At 43.0% G+C, this 16385-nt stretch overlaps 1 protein-coding gene across 3 annotated transcripts in view; it reads right to left on the bottom strand.

Moving 5' to 3' along the window:
• The window catches only part of asap2 (ArfGAP with SH3 domain, ankyrin repeat and PH domain 2), a 103531-nt gene extending 92324 nt beyond the window's left edge, over positions 1-11207 (bottom strand). For all 3 annotated transcript variants that reach the window (XM_002935032.5, XM_004914478.4, XM_012963462.3), the window contains exon 1: positions 10667-11207. In XM_002935032.5, coding sequence (XP_002935078.3) covers positions 10667-10792 — 126 coding nt within the window. In that variant the 5' untranslated portion in view covers positions 10793-11207. The remainder of the gene's footprint in view (positions 1-10666) is intronic.
• Between the last annotated feature and the right edge of the window lie 5178 nt (positions 11208-16385).

Below are 16385 nucleotides of genomic sequence, written 5' to 3'. Positions count from 1 at the left end.
AACAGTTAGCCCTAGCCTGGACAGTGGAAGGAGAGCAACCCAGTAGTGGAGTTACTGTTCCCTAGTAGTGATGTGTGAGTCGAGAAAAACTTGACCTGCACCCGGCCCTGTCCTGCCCTGTATTTATAGACCCACGCTTGCCTATAAATTCAGAAGCCGGCAGAGGCAGTTGGCAGTGTTAGGTCGCAGGCAGGGAGAGCAAGCGGGAGAGCTCAACTCGAACCACCCACAAGTGATGTGCCGAGGTCGGCCAGACCCACGAGTCCTGCACATCACTAATCCCTAGGCTACAGCTTGGGGGCCCATGTGATCAGGGGGGCCTGTGTAGCTTTTTTTTTTTTTATTACATTTCTGCTCTACTCAGCTTTACCCTTTCACATCTACTCAGCTCTACTTTCCCGTATCTGTTTTACTTACTTATTACTTACTTATTTATTATTTGCGCTGGCGTGCATGCCTAAGGTTCATTGAAGCTCTCCGCACTCTAAGCCATGTTAAGTCAGATCCAGCACACACCAGTGAGGTCACCGGCACTCGCCGAACCCGACACAGCTTAGAAAGCTGAAAGCTTTGGTGAACCTCGGGCACGCATACGCACGTCAGCACAAATAATAAGTAAAACAGAGGAGTTGAGCAGAAAAATAATAATTTAAAAAAGTACAAGGGCCCTCCTGATCACATGGATTCCACAGATATAGCCTAGAAGGGGGGCCTGTACAAACTGTAGCCTAGGGGCCCCACATGTCATTAATCCGCCACTGTCAGTGGCAGGAAGTAGAGAGAATTAGATTTTTAAATATTGGTATGTTACTGGGGGAATGGGGGGTTCTGTGTAATGCAAACAAACTTAGCTTTAAACCATTGTGAGTTTATCCTAATAAGGTACGTTTCCACAATTATTTTCATGGTTCACACAAATTCCTTGTCCTGTTACTGGCATTTAAGGAAGCAAATTCAGAAGCTCATAGCATGCTGCTGATTTATTTACTAGAGGCCAGTATACAGGCCTATACCGGCTAAAAATAAAACTCAAACTGGCTTAATGCATTGATTGCTCTTGGGGGACGTTCAGTCACGACGCTGGATACCACAACATCCTGGTGTTTTCCTCAACAATCACAGTTCAGAAAGATGTTTTATTGTGTAAAAAAAAAATGCACCATGCCATGAGATGTACAGGAATGATTATACAAAATCATCCCAGAATTGCACACTAATTACCACCGTCTTGCTCCTTAGAAAACAGAAAATTCTGGCAAGGCTAACACTGTATTTCGAGACTAACAACATATGCTGGCCCTGTGTCTGCTAGGGATAGCATCATGCACAAAATAAACAGCATTCTATGTTTATAGAGGTTGTACAAACTGTAAAACCAAAAAGGAAGGCTGCCACCTTCAAAGGATTTAAGCCCACATGTTCTACTAACAAAATTTCTACAGTTTAACCCTTTCCAGCCCAGTGCTGCTTTTATCCCTATGTAAAGTTGGTCATACACGTAAAGAATTTTCATTTCCTAACAACCAATTTTAGTGCAATCCGACAAATCCATCAAGTTATCGTAAGGTTAGTGGGCACTGAACAATTGTACGTCTAGCAATTTTTCATCCGATATCGATCAGACAGGCTTAAAAATTTTCGTTGTTAACAATAGAATTTGCCCATTGTCCAACTGTTTGCAGGACCAAGCAGGTTGTTTTCTTAGCTTGGTCCTGCATGGAAATCCTTATTCAAAAACACAAACATTTTTAATTTTTAAATATCACATGGGGCTAGCCATATTCTCCATTTCCCACAGTTCCACAGCCATGTGACCTGTGCGCTGATAAACTTCAGTCACACTTTACTGCTGTGCTGCAAGTTGGATATCCATCCCCATGCACGATGCACCTACACACCAATATCACAGCTAAAAAAATACATTTGTTGGTTCAAGAATAAAATGTTACATGGCAGAGTGAATTATTTATGTTAACAGTGTAATTTAGAAATAAAAAGTACCCCATAAAAATCATGACAGTATCCCTTTAAAAATGTATGACCAGCTTAAGGCTGCATTCAGCTAAAGTGTCAGATTGTATGTGTGCCAAACATGGTACTACGCTGGCATTTGAAGAGTATTAGGTGCCTTCTTGACTTACACTTAGTAAAGCCCAGGGCCCTATTTAACGGGGTGGTTCACCTTTAAGTTATAGAATGTCCTTTTTCTAGCACCTTTGCAATTGGTCAACATTACATTTTTTTTATATATATAGTTTTTGAATTATTTGTCTTCTTCTTCTACATCTTTCCAGCTTTCAAATGGGGTCACTGACCCTGGTAGCTAAAAAAGGATTGCTCTGTGATGTTACAATTGTATTGTAACAAGTGTATTATTATTACTTATGTAATTATTACTTATCTTTCTTTTCAGGACCCCTCCTATTCATATTCAGTCTCTCGTTCAGGCTACTGCCCGGTTGCTAAGGTAAATAAGACCCTAGAAACCATATAGCAGCTGAAATTCCAAACTGGATAGCAGCTGAACACAAAGCTAAATAACACAAAAACAAGTAATAAAAGATGAAGACCAATTGCAAATTGCCTCAGTATAGTATTGTCTAAATCATACTAAAATTTAATTTAAAGGTGAACAACCCCTCTAAGGTGGCAGTGGTCCCATGCAAAGTTATATAACATGAAAAGTCTAATGGTAGGGCCTCAACTTTTGTTGAAATGGTCCTGGTGATGTCCATCTTCTAGCAAAAGACAAATTTGGGGTTATATGCAATGGTCTTAAAGGACATGTAAATATCGCTATGTTTTTAATAAGCCCACAGAGGGCCCCACAAAGAAGGCTAAAACTACATTGAGTAGATTAAGCCAATGGAATGGAAGCATGGTGGTGCAGTGCTCAGCACTGCTGCTTTTCTGTGCTGGGATCCAGCCAGGGATGATCTACAACGAGTCTGTATGTTCTACTAGTGGAGGCAGGGACCCAGGAAAGCTCTGGAGAAGATTAAGAAGATTACAGAAGAAAGGGAGATGATATATATGCACCAGTAAGGTATAATCTCCAAGCAGAGATAGAATTAGCTTTACTAAACATTGGGAAAGCCCTGCAACCTTAATATGATACAGGTATAGGACCCATTATCCAGAATGCTCAGGACCAAAGGTATTCCGGATAAGGGGTCTTTCCGTAATTTGGATCTCCATACCTTAAGTTTACTAAAGAATCAATTAAACCCTATGGGATTGTTTTGCATCCAATAAGGATTATAATTATATCTTAGTTGGGATCAATTACTAGGTACTGTTTTATTACTACAGAGAAAATGGAAATCAGTTTTAAAATTCTGAATTATTTGATTAAAATGGAGTCTATGGGAGACGGGCATTCCGTAATTCTGAACTTTCTGGATAACGGGTTTCCGGATAATGGTTCCCATACCTGTATTAAAGTCTAGTTTTATAATTACAGTGTAGTCCTCTACACAAAAACAGATTTCTCTGGACCACTGAAAATGTTTTATGAACATGAAAAATTGCATAGAATTATATTTCCTTCCTAGGCATTCTCCTTTAAATATTTTTATGTAAGAGATATTGACAATATTAGATAAACAACTATGTTCCCTTTTTTTAGTGACTCTCCGGCAGAAAGCATTTAAAAATGCTCCCTTAGTCCTTGTTCTTCCATGACCAGCTATCACCTCCAGTCTGTGTAGGCTGCATGCTGTGTCTCTCTGGATACTGTGTGCCTCCCCACACAGTCACTGCCATGCTGGTAACCTTAGCAAGGCACAAAGGAAGCATTTAGAGAAAGCAGCAAAGATAAGCAAGACTCCGTATCGCAAATATGTACCTAAAATACTCCTCTGCACATCTGCATTAAAGTGATACTAAAACTAATAAACTACTCTTCAAAATATGAATGTATGTTAAAAGTTCCCTATAGATCATGTCGATCATTTTTCGATAATAGAGTTGCTTTTGTAAGTAATTGGTACCTGAAGTTTCTAAACCTGACTGTTTTGCCAACCTGACTGTCCCTTCCCAACCTGTCAGTTATAGCTTCCTGCTGCACAAATATGGCAGCCCCCTTATAGAGCAACATGGGTGATCATGTAGGTAATGTAAAGGAAGAAAATAATTTGACTGAATTATCTATTTTCTGGGAAGGTTTTTCAACTGTAGGAAGGCTATAGCTATAGGCTGGGTAGTCCTGATTAAATAAGGCAGGTTATTTAACTGGGCCCTGTCAGAGTTATTTCTGCTGAAAATCAATATAAACCTGTATGGGGTTGTGTGGGGTTGTTTAAGCCTTGGTACATTATTTTGAGCATCAGTCCAGACTTTCCTTATGGAATATTAGGATGCAAAATCATTATTTAGCATCAGAGACAATCATTCTCAGCCCCTTAATAAGTCCTAAGTCCACTTGTGATCAGAACCCAACAATGAACATTGCTTCTTTAATAAAGGCCTATTATAAAACCAGCCTATAAATGTGTTCTTACTTTCTTTATGGAAACACATTTAACCCTTACACTGCAAGAAAGGCATAGCAGGAATAACTGGTAGGAAACACTGCTTTAAGCGCACACAGCATAAATGAATAAAGCACAAGGCAGGCTTCATATAACATCACTCTGGCTGAATGTACAGTCAGTGGAATAGTCCTGTAATGAGATCAGTGTCCTTGTACAGAAGCTTTTATAGCTCAGTAATGCAATGATCCATTCAGGAGAGATTTCTAGGAAAAGAAAGGGCTCTTATTCATAGACAATGCGGGACCCAAATGCTCATTCTTCCATCGCTTCCCTGAGGTACAGGCAGAAAACCAGGTTCTTATCTGACATTTATTAGAAGCCCTGTCAGAATCCTGTCCAGCTCTGGCAATAAGGCTGATATTAGCCCTTGTAGGGTGCTTGCAAGTGCCATGCATTGGGCCCTAAACTATGTTATCAGACTGGAGTAGGGTGACCAGATTACATTAAAATTCAATGAAAAATACATCTTGCGGGCAGCATTGATTGCATTTAAAATAAAATACTAAAATAAACTAATCAGTACAGCCCTGCTAGCTGACATGTCCCTTACTTCTCAAGTAATCTGGTCACCCTAGACTAGAGGCGATTTAGCACGTCAGATTACAACTCCCAGCAGCCCCCTGCTTGTATGTGTACCTTGCATTTGTGGGGACCTCCGATTCCGCATTGAGACACCTCAATAGCTTTGCAGTCATCGTGCAGTACATCTACTAGGCAGACACTTAACACAGGGACTTGAGCAGATCTTGTAGTGTATGGCCAGCTTGTTTGGCAAAGCCACTAAACAAACCGATCTTTCCCCAGATATACCCACCTGGCTAATCCCATCGTTTGTCCCTAGGGCCAAACGATTGGATTACAATGATGGAAAAAGGTGCCTTCAGAGCAAGGACCACATCAGCCAATATGGTCCGCAATCTGACCAAAATATCAAACCTGCCCAATCTATAGCTGGTCTGTCAGAAAGGCCTGTTGGAGGGCCCCATACGTGGGCAGATAAGGTGCTGAAATGGTCCGAAGGGCCTGTATCAACCTTAAATCTGCCACTTTTAGGGAGACTGGAACAAATGCAAACATTAGCAGGCCTCATGCAAAATATAGGGCCGCATGGGACCTTCAGAGGAGGCAGTTCCCATTCATCAGATTTTTCCCTTCTAGCCCAATTGATCTGGCAAAACCAGATTGAAACCAGTTGAGTAGGATATCAGATTGGCACCATATGGGGTTCAAGATTGGACAAGCTGGCAAGAAATACTGGGCAGCTTAAAGGAAAAGCTGCCAATTGGGGGTTGCTCAAACAGTTTAAAGGCAACTTACCACACCAAACCCTCCATGTTTAACACATTCATTTTAATAGAATGCTGAACTACAACATCTAACCAGGTGCAGGCTGCCCAACCCTGCCCTACAATAAATCTGTACGGGTGCTGCAGAAGTTCCAATCAGTTAGTGTACAGCTAGCAGGCCTAAGGCACTAATACTTGCGTATCTCTACCCACAGTTCCTAGCAGAAGAGTTAATATGCTGTATTACCTACATGGGTGTGGGAATGCTTGTTTATAGCTTTCTATAACACTGCAAATACTTTCTCTTGTTGAAGGGGGATTTTTATTTAAAGTATATTTATTCAAACTGGCCCGGCAAAACTAGTGCAACACACATAACCCTGCCGTGTCCCAACACACTGCCTGCCAATGATACAATAATGCTAGAAATGTAAATTAGCAGTGTACAAAGCAAAGTGTCATCTAACAGAACATATATATAATAAATATGCTAAATGGCTAGAGAGCCACCAATACAGATGGATGCTGAATTGCTTTGCAGCTGTGCATGTTTGTCCACTTTAAAGGAGACATAATGAATAAATGGGAAAAACCCTAATTTTGTAAGCAATTATGAATAATATATGGTGCTGGTTTCACTTTGTGCTAAAAATTAATCCTATCTGTAACAATGGCCCCTTTATTGGAGTTCCCTATAGATCCTATCAGTTCTCTGTCTCAGTACCAGCCAAAAGCACAGTAGGAGGGGAAGAGCCAATCACAGCCTTGCACTCACACAAGCAAAGACAGGCTTCAGTTCCCTATCAGGTCAGCCTAGCTGCTGATTGGTTCCTATCCTACTGTGCAGTGTGCTGTGAGCCGCTGGGCTCCCCCAGAGAATTCAGCCGACAGGAAGTGGAACAGGTGGGCGGGACTAGTGGGGTTTTGGTGGAATTTCTCAATAAATCAGTCAGAAACACAACTTTTTTAAACACAATCCTTCTATATCTAGAGGAGTATAATTCACTAGTACATTCATAATTTTTATAGAATATGTCTCCTTTTAATGAGCTTTGGTGCCAAGTCGTATTAATACCACTCTTTTTCTTATATTAGCACCAAAATTTTATACTGTGTTTTTACTTTCACATCAGTCCCTACACCAGCAAAGCTTACAATCTACCACCAGCATCAACCAGGAGCCTACCGACATTCTCTGGACTGTGAAAACCCCATAGCAACACAGGGAGAACACAATTCTGCCTTGACCAGAATCAAACCCAAGAACCCAGAACTATGATGCAGTAATAATAACTGATGCCACCACATTGGCCTCTGACTGCTATACCTGGGAGAAGCTTGGTGTAATAACTTTCTGTTAGATAAAGTTAAGCGCCTGCCTTCCATATACTTCCCTGAATAACACCTGGATAGCCAGACAAAAGATGCCTGCACATAGTATCATGGTGAGGTTACTTTGTCTCCTCCCTGCATTAATGGGAGGGTGCTCAGCCAGCGGCCCCCACCCCTTGTGGTACCAGAGGCACCAGGGCAATTTGTAGGCTGAACATTAATCTCTTTGAAAGCCGGGTACATCTGAGCTCCCAGTTGAAAGAGAAAAATGGGAGACAAGTTCAAACAATGTCAGCTCCAATCTGTTAACAGTCACTAAACACAAAGCAACCACGCTCAGGCTCTGGGCTTTCTTTTAAAATATACATTTTGCTGCTTTTTTTCTGTACCTTAATCCATTAACAAAACTATGCACAGGCAGGCATTGAAAACGGTCAGAAATAGGGCTATCGAAGGAGAAGAATAAGGGTCATTATTCTAAAAGCTACCCAAAAGTTGCAATAATGATCCAAGGTTGTGGGAGACTTTCCCCTGCTACTGCCCTTAGTGTGTGTAAGTGTAACAGGGACTCCAACACAACCAAAAGTAGATGTATCTGCAGCCGAAGGAAAGCAGATATTGCTGAATTATTATTATTATTATTATTATTATTAACATCATACATTGGACATACAGAGTAACATATAAAGCAATCAATAACCGATACAAGAGGTGAAGAGAGCCCTGCCCAAAAGAGCTTACAATCTACAGGGAGAATTAATTTCATTTAAGGGGATCTCTGCCAGAAGCCAGTTTTTCCCAAAGAATGGAAATGCAGTTCTAAGCAACTTTCCAATATACATTCATTCCAAATTGCCAGTGGTTTTATGGCTATTTCTAAATGTTAACTAATGCTGAAAGCAGAATGTGTTTATCCCTTCTGATTCTCTGGTAAAACAATGTAGAAGAAGACCGTTCTCTTCCAGGTCTGTTAATCAGCTGGCTTCTGCTACACTGTTTCCGGAGTCAATACCAGCAGTGCAAAGAATCTAAACAATCAGATACTGCTTCTAACAGCAATTACATTTTACAAATACAGGTATGGACAGGTTATCCAAAATGCTCAGGACCTGTGGTTTTCTGGATGAGGGGCCTCTCCATAATTTGGGTCGCCATACCTTAAATGTACTAAAAAATCAATTAAACATTAATTAAACCCAATAGAATTATTTTGCCATCAATAAAGATTAATTATATTATAGTTAAAGATCAAGTACAAGGTACTGTTTTATCATTACAAAGAAAAAGGAAATTATTTTTAAAAATCTGAATTATTTGATCAAAATGGAGTCTATGGGAGATAGTCTTTCCACTTCGTGGCATTCTGAAAAATGGGTTTACGGATAATGGATCCCGTACCTGTAAATTGAAATCCACTGAACATTTTAAATTAATGCATACTGTAAATGTACTTAGGATTGTTTTTTTTTTTTCATTGTGCAAAAAAAAGAAAAACTTTTTGGGGTTGTTCCCCTTTAAAGAACAAGGAAAGGCAAAGTCACTTGGGGGTGCCAAAATGTTAGGCAAGTTAGGCAAGGTAGGCGATTTAAGGCCTACCTTTTACCCCGGGCTGGTGCCCCTGTTGGGAGAGAACAGCACCAGCCCGGGGTAGCTGCAGCGCTTCCATCTTCCTGTTCGCGTGCGCACGCATGCGCAGTAGAGTGAATAGTTGAACTTTAACAGAGAAGTCGGCTTTTCACTGTACTGCGCATGCGCCGGTCCTGGGGTCCCGGCAAAACAAAGCAGGAAGGAGGAAACGCTCGCTACAGGTACCCCGGGCTGGTGCTGTTTTCTCGTAACAGGGGCACCAGCCCGGGGTACAAGCTAAGCAATTAAAGTTACTTGGGGGAGGATAACATTTTGGCACCCCCAAGTGACTTAGCCTTTCCTTGTCCTTTAAGCAAACGCATAACATGCAGGCATTATAAAGTCATGTTAAATACACACAGTGACATATCAGTGGTCACCGTATTTCAAAGCTTTTCAGCCAGAGCTCCAGGAGCCAGATGTGGGCCACTAAATTCTTTTCAAGGCTCCTAGCCTGCAGAGAGTAAAGCTGGTTATACATTAAAAAATGTACCATGTGAAGGAGCCGAATAGGCAGCTAAAACCTCCCCATGTAAGGCCTTTAGAACACCTTTTCCCCTTTATAACAGGGAGCATAAAGTTAGACACCAATTTCCTCTTTCATAAATAACTGCTAAGTTGTTAACTGCCCCCAGTCATTGAATGCTTATCAGTTCTTATCCCAGCCACTCCCCACTTGCCAATAGTGCTCTCTCCTTGCTGAATAATACAATACACTCACTTCTCTGGCTACTGTTTGCTTTCCAACACAGTACCAAACCTTACAATTTATCCTAAAGCAGAGGCAACATGTGTAATATTCCATACCAGACAGGCCTACTCTGTATTAAGTTGTTGTTCAACTACAACTTACAGAAACAAGTGTTGCCAGGAGATAACTGGCATTTACAACCAGGATAGGCCTGTTTCCCACTTGTGACACTAAGATCACCATCATTGTGTCTATAGGAAGCCAAAGTGTCAGGTTATTAGATCACATCTGATCTGACAGCAGCAGCTGGAAAGACTTGCAGATTGCCACTTTGGTCAACTCCAAGCCAGCAGACACACAGTCACATCTACCTTATCCAATACCCATGTAGCTGTTCGAATAGGAATTACATTGTATGATTTTCTTTAATCCAACTGATCACATGAAAAGGATGTGAAGGGATTAAACTAAGAAAATAACTCCAGGAAGAAAACATGACAAACGGCGGTAAAGCACCTTTGTAAATTACATGTTTTATTGCCTGGATGCAAAAGGTTAACTGGATTAGTTATCAGGTGCGTCACTAGGGTGATTTCCCCTATCAAAATCTTGCCCATTAAAGTGCGCTGGAAGCATGTCACATGTTATTTAGCCCCAAGGCTGGCCACATACTGGCCAAATAATAATGACCCCAGTGTTGGCTGATCAGTGCAATTCAGAAGCCCGCGTGCAGTTTTGCCTTAGCAGATGAACCCCCCCCAAGTGAGGCCATGTTTTGCTTTATCTGCTATGGTGCCACCAAACTTCACAGACCATCTGAATCTGACATGTCAGTCAGAAACTGTATAAAAAGTCACTTGGCAAGTGGTCAGATACAATTTCCAACTTGTTAGCCACATACAAACCCCCTAATATTTATTATGCACCCCTGCATTTCCCAGGTTGTCTCTCAACTACAACTTCCTGTGGCTGTGGGTGCATGCTGGGAGTTGGAGTAGAATGACAGCTGGAGAAGTGCAGGCTGGACAGCCCTGATACAAACCTGTGGGGAAGGGATACAGTGTATATTCTATACCTACCCCCTACAAAACTGCACAGGGAACAGCTCAGTTTTAGCTGGCTACATGCAAACTTCCCATGAGAATCCCAAGGCCAAGAGGTTCTCCAGCAGCTCAGTGTGACTGACAGCCACTTACCTCATCTATAGCCACGACCGTGTTCCTGCACTGGCTCAGCCTGTTGGTGAAATTGGAGGCAGTGGGGGACTTGTAATCCTCATTGGTCTCACACACAAATTCCGACACACTGATCAGATCCGGCATTGTGGGGGGAGCGCCCAGCAGCAGCAGTTACTACACGGGGGGACGGGGGGCTCCGCACACAACTCCTCACAAAGCCCGGACACTTGTGCAGAGATTAGCGCTGCCAAACTGCGCTACATGCGCTCTCAGGGCAGGCGGGACTTGCCTACAGGCGCTGCTGCATTCGGGCACACACGGCGCAGCGGGAAGGGCTAGCCGCACGCAAACAATACAAAGAAGCAGAAAGTTGCAAGTTAGACGGCGGCGGCAGCGGCGGAGGGAAGATGTGCCCGGGCTCCCACTCTGTGCTGCAGCAGCAGCCGCCCCATGAGTCCCGGATCCGGAGAGCAAAGGCAGTGGCTGCACCTCCCAGTGTCACACTCCTCTCTCTGCCCCTTTCCCTGATTTCCTGCCCTCCTCCCAGACTCGCCTCTGCCTCCTCCCAGTCTGCCTTCATCCTCCTCCCAGCCCTTCATCCCTCCCATTCAGTTTCTCCACCTGCCACCCTGCCACTTCTGTCTGTAGGCGCTGTGCAACCTGTGCAGCATCTGGACTACAACTCCCACCATTCCCAGCGCTGCCTCTTCTTCCCCCCTCAACACCGTCAGTACCCGAACTAGAACTCCTAGTAGGACTTTATAGACCGGCAGTTCGAGCTATAACTGGGCACAGGCTCCGTTACACTATAACAGTTAAGACATTGGTTACATTCAGATACCCCATTGAAACCCACATAGGCACTATAGGAACTGCCACCCTGCCACTGGGCATTGCGGTTATTGGTCACTGGATTGAAATATGGGGTCAAGTCCAATATGTTTTATCTCTGTCCCAGATAACACTATAAACAACTTTGTCTACACTGCCATTAGGGCAGTGGCACAGACAAATCTTCGTTGTTGCGGGCGACTTATCTCCCCGCAATGCCATCCCACTGGCAAGAATGTAAATCGCAAACGCGTCACTGCGATGTCGCCCGAAGTTTACTCTCAAGACAACTTCGGGACATTGCAGCGATGTGTTTGCCGTCCCACCGGTGATTTACATTATAGCCAGTGGGATGGCATTGCGGGGGGGATAAGTCGCCCACGACAATGAAGATTTGCGACTAATCTCAGCGTGTACCACTGTCCTTAGGGTGAAGACACAGAGCTAATAGTAGCAGCTACTTGTTGTGGCTACTAAAATACAGAGTCGTACTGGGGCACCAAGAAAAAACCTGAACCCCCCAGGGCTCCTGCTCCTACAATCCACCGGTCTCCCTCCCCAACACGCCGCAGGTGAGTTTCATTTAGGGGTGCTTGGGGGAGGGGGTCGGAGGGTGTTGGGGGCTCCTGTGGGGGCCATTGGGGGGTGCAGGGGCCCCTGAGGCAGAAACCCTGGTGGGCCCTGCACCCCCCAGTCTGACCCTGCTTAAATAGACAATGCTGATCATCAGGGTCGTACTGGGATGTCTGGGGCTGCTACCCCAAGGGCCCCCACCACAGCCACTCACCCCGTCCTTTCGTTCTGCCTTGTGCATACTAATACTAATAATTGTCTCTACGTGTGTTTTAGTAGAGGCAGTTCTTATTATTGTCTGTTTCAGGGAATTCTGGCGTTTAGTAGCCGTGAAAAAATAGCTGCTACTAGTAGCTCAGTGTGTCTTCACCCTTAGGGAGGTGGCAGGCAGAAAATTAGTCACCTGCGATAAATCTTCACTACCCCAGGCTACGGTTCCCCCGAAATGCCATCCCCTCGTCAAGAATGTAAATTGCCGATGGCATGGTATACACATTGCTTTGGTTTTCCAAAGTTGCCTCTTCTCTGTTTCCATTCAGATCCTGCCCTTTCTCTTCTATGTGTTTCCCACTGCTCTTTATGTAAAGTAAATATTTATTCCCCTTTCTTCCTCCCTGGATGCAAATGATTTGCGACAGGCCTAACCAACTGTAGGCCTATTGGTTTATTGGGATCCTCCAAAGCATTTTATGGCCTGTGGTGATTTATTACATCATTTTATTATAAAATAAAGCATATAAAAAAAATCTCAACAAATGAAAGTAAACAAAAGTAAAATATTCAAAAAAAAATGCTCACAGGAGCATTTTGATTGTTAATATTGCTAAAAAAAAAAAACTTTGTTTACTCTTTATTTTATCACAAGTTGTAAAAATGACAAATCTAGAAAAAGCAGAATAGAACTGGGGCATCACCGGATTGGTTGGCCTGGGTTGGGTGGGCCAGTTAGCGTATGGAATGCAGAACTACTGGACTATATCTATGTTATGCTGACGGGTTTGAATGACCAGTGCCTGTTGTATTCCTATAACACACCAATATATGAACTACTTTGCTCATTATTTAAACGGTCATAATTAATACTTAATACTATCTTAAAACCTACAACCCCCCCCCTGGTGTATAGCAGGAGAACTATTATTATTATCTAAGGAAAGGTGAAATTCTCCTCAGATCTTAATATATGAGTTTAAATGATGAATTGGGTAAAATGTCACAAGGGTTCTATTTAGCGTTGTGCAGGCCCTGGGCCAGAACTGAGTTTGCATAGCCCTGTTATTTGAATAAAGTTGAGTAGTTCAGTCTATGGTTATTCAGCTGCCTCTGGGGGTTGCACATCAAAAACAGCTGAAGGGCCCACAGGTCAGACACCCTCAAGTGTCACTGTCACCTTCTTGCCTTAGGCTGATGCCACGCAGGGCTTATTCAAGTACACACAGCGGATATCAGCTCAAAATGCAAACTCTCACTTTTTTTTTTTGCCAAAATCTGTCCTGTGCACCTGAACCTGGGTGGACACAATGCTTCTGGGAGCAGGAAAGGTAGGAGGCTGATGCCAGCGGAGGCTAAAAATCAGCCCGTGTGGCATCAGCCTTAGGGTGATTCTTAGAGAGAGATAAGTCACCAAACCTTTTCTACCGCGGGTGACTAATATCCTGAAAATGGTTTCCCATCAGCAATAATCTAAATTACCTTGGTTTTCCAACGTTGCCTCAAAAGGAAACTTTGGGTGACTTAGCAACGCGTATGTTTTCCCACTGGCGTTTTACATTATTGTCTGTCCATGTATGGCCAGCTTAACTCTCTCTATCTTGCTGTTTTTGCTATCTACCCTACCTTCTATGACATATGTAACAATGGATCTTGCACAAATCAGTACTTATCATGGCAGCAGGAATGCTTGATGGGTGGCCCAAACATGCCACCCATCAGGTGATGCAATTGCTGGATGGCTATAAAGGTGCTGGCTAACTGCATAACAAATCAGTCGATGAACCACTGTATCTTCTTCTGTTTTGACTGATGATCTCCAGTCACATAAGATTTCAGTAGCTCATAACAATTGTTCGCTGCCACCACACAGATCAATGGTTGTCTGATTTGCTGGATAAATGTGAAATGGCTGACCCGATTGCTCTGTGCACTTAGCTGCTGACTGTTCCTGGCTCATCATATTGGCATGAAATTAGTCACTTTAGTCCTATGCCCTAGTAGCATTGTTGTGCTTGCTGGTTAATGACCCAAGCCGATAAGCAAATTAAAACATTGCTCATTCAGGTAGGGACGCAGTTAAATATTCAGTTACAGCACCGTGCCAAAGTGCAAAGCAACCATGTCCAATAAAAGCACTCACGTTTTTCTGTTTGGTTCTCCTTTAGTAAAGTTGTGCATTAATAAAGCTACAGTGAGTGTTGAGACTCATCAGTTAGGAAATGAGCGGGCGATATAGGGCAGTGGGCATGGCATTCCATCTCTTGGCTCTGCAGCACTGGATCTGCCCACTGTATTTTCCCATCACAGTTTCAATTATCATGTCTGTCTGTTGCTGATGTTGCAAAAATAATAGAGTGTTGCATCCTACTATTAAGTCCCAAAAGGGTTTATTTTGTCTCAATCAGAAAAGCTAAAATGTTCAGTCTTCCTCTGAATGCACAAAAAAGATCCAGGAGTGACTGGCAAGCTCAGGGCTGTCTGTAAGTTTGTCAGGGCCAGGGAACAGACTGTCCAACCTATGATCCTTCAAGCCTTCAGCTCCCAGACTAAATGCATAGTGGCCATTTTCATGTCCCATACATGGCTTCAGATTGGATGGTATCAAATACAGGTTATCACCACGCAACCCACACACTTCACGTGTCACGGCACTAGTGGCACTGCACATACATGACTCTACGTTTACCCTATTTATTTTGACATAGAATCGCATTGGTGTGGATCCTTGGAGTATCTTCTATTTCAGAGTTAGCCACAATCTGGCCCTGTATGTCGGGGCCTGTTGATGCCATTATTGAGGCCACTGTTGAGGCTAACATTGGCGTGTTGATGCCATTTGTTCTTATTGGAAAGGGTTTGTCCCAGCACTTGGGTGGACAAATCAGGCAAAGCCAGTAACCTGGTACAGGGGAACATGTGCATGCTATGCAAAGACATTAAAGAAACCTACTTCATGCTAAATAGACCCCATATAAGAATAACCATTATGTAGCACTACTGGGCAATAGCAGAAACCTATGCTGAAACTTATGGAGCATTATTAAACACTTAGAAGCTCAGTGTGTGTATACACATACAGTATTTGCTGTACCTGATTCAGCTGCAACTTAGATCTTAGACACACAGTTACCCTATGACTTTGGACAGAGAAGGTGAAAAAGGTCTACACACACAGGGCTTGCAAGTACAAAACAACTGGCTCTAGCTTATTTACAGCTCACAATAGGCATCACAAAACATTTCAGAGGAACTCACAGACTTAAACCACATTTGCTAATTAGGGGATGGCTTTGTACTGCTCACCTATCTTGTCTCTCCTAGTGGTTAACCACAAGGGCACTGACCCCCATACTTTATCTTGACACTTGAAAAACTAGAGATAACTGAGCTTGATTGTATCTTTTAACCAGCCCTTATATACAGGGGTGCCCTAAGCACCTGATGGGGCTACACTAAACCCATCTCCAGAAGATCCATTCTGGCATATAAACTAAGTAAAGAGAGAAGTTTCTCAGTAGGGGTGCCTTTTCAACCCCCCACCTACACATGCAAGTTCATGTGGACAATAAACCACCTATCTATAGGGGTGTTTTGTCATGGTTCCTTTGATCATACTGTGCTGTGTGTTGCCAATAAACATGTGGTAGCCAGAGTTCAAAAGAGGGCCCTTAATTGAATAACCTATGGAAGGGGACCCCAACCATTTATACTCTTGGGCGACATTCAAAATAAAGTACCCGGGGATGCCAAATATGGGCTGTGATTGGCTATTTGGTAGCCCTATATGGACTATCAGCCTACAAGAGGTTCTATTTATCAGTAAACCTGTTTTTTATGCAACCAAAATGTGCCTCCAATTGGACTACCTATTATCGCAGACCCTCCACTTTAAATGAAGAATCACCCAACCAGTTTCAAACATATAGGATTAACTCAACTGGAGCTAACACCCTCCCCAACAGGACTACCTCTGATGGAGCAAAAATTGACCCCTGGGCCTAAAGCTAAACCTTTGATATTCTGTTTATGTTGTTTTAATCCTCTCTGCTTTTTCTTCTCACCTTCTCCCTTCTCCTTTTTACCCTTACTTCCTTTCTTCCTTTATTATTTATTTTATCAA

The sequence above is a fragment of the Xenopus tropicalis genome, chromosome 5, assembly GCF_000004195.4.
Source record: "Xenopus tropicalis strain Nigerian chromosome 5, UCB_Xtro_10.0, whole genome shotgun sequence".
Lineage (NCBI taxonomy): Eukaryota > Metazoa > Chordata > Amphibia > Anura > Pipidae > Xenopus > Xenopus tropicalis.
The sequence above is the reverse complement of the archived record's forward strand: the minus strand, read 5'-3'. Positions and strand labels throughout refer to the sequence as shown.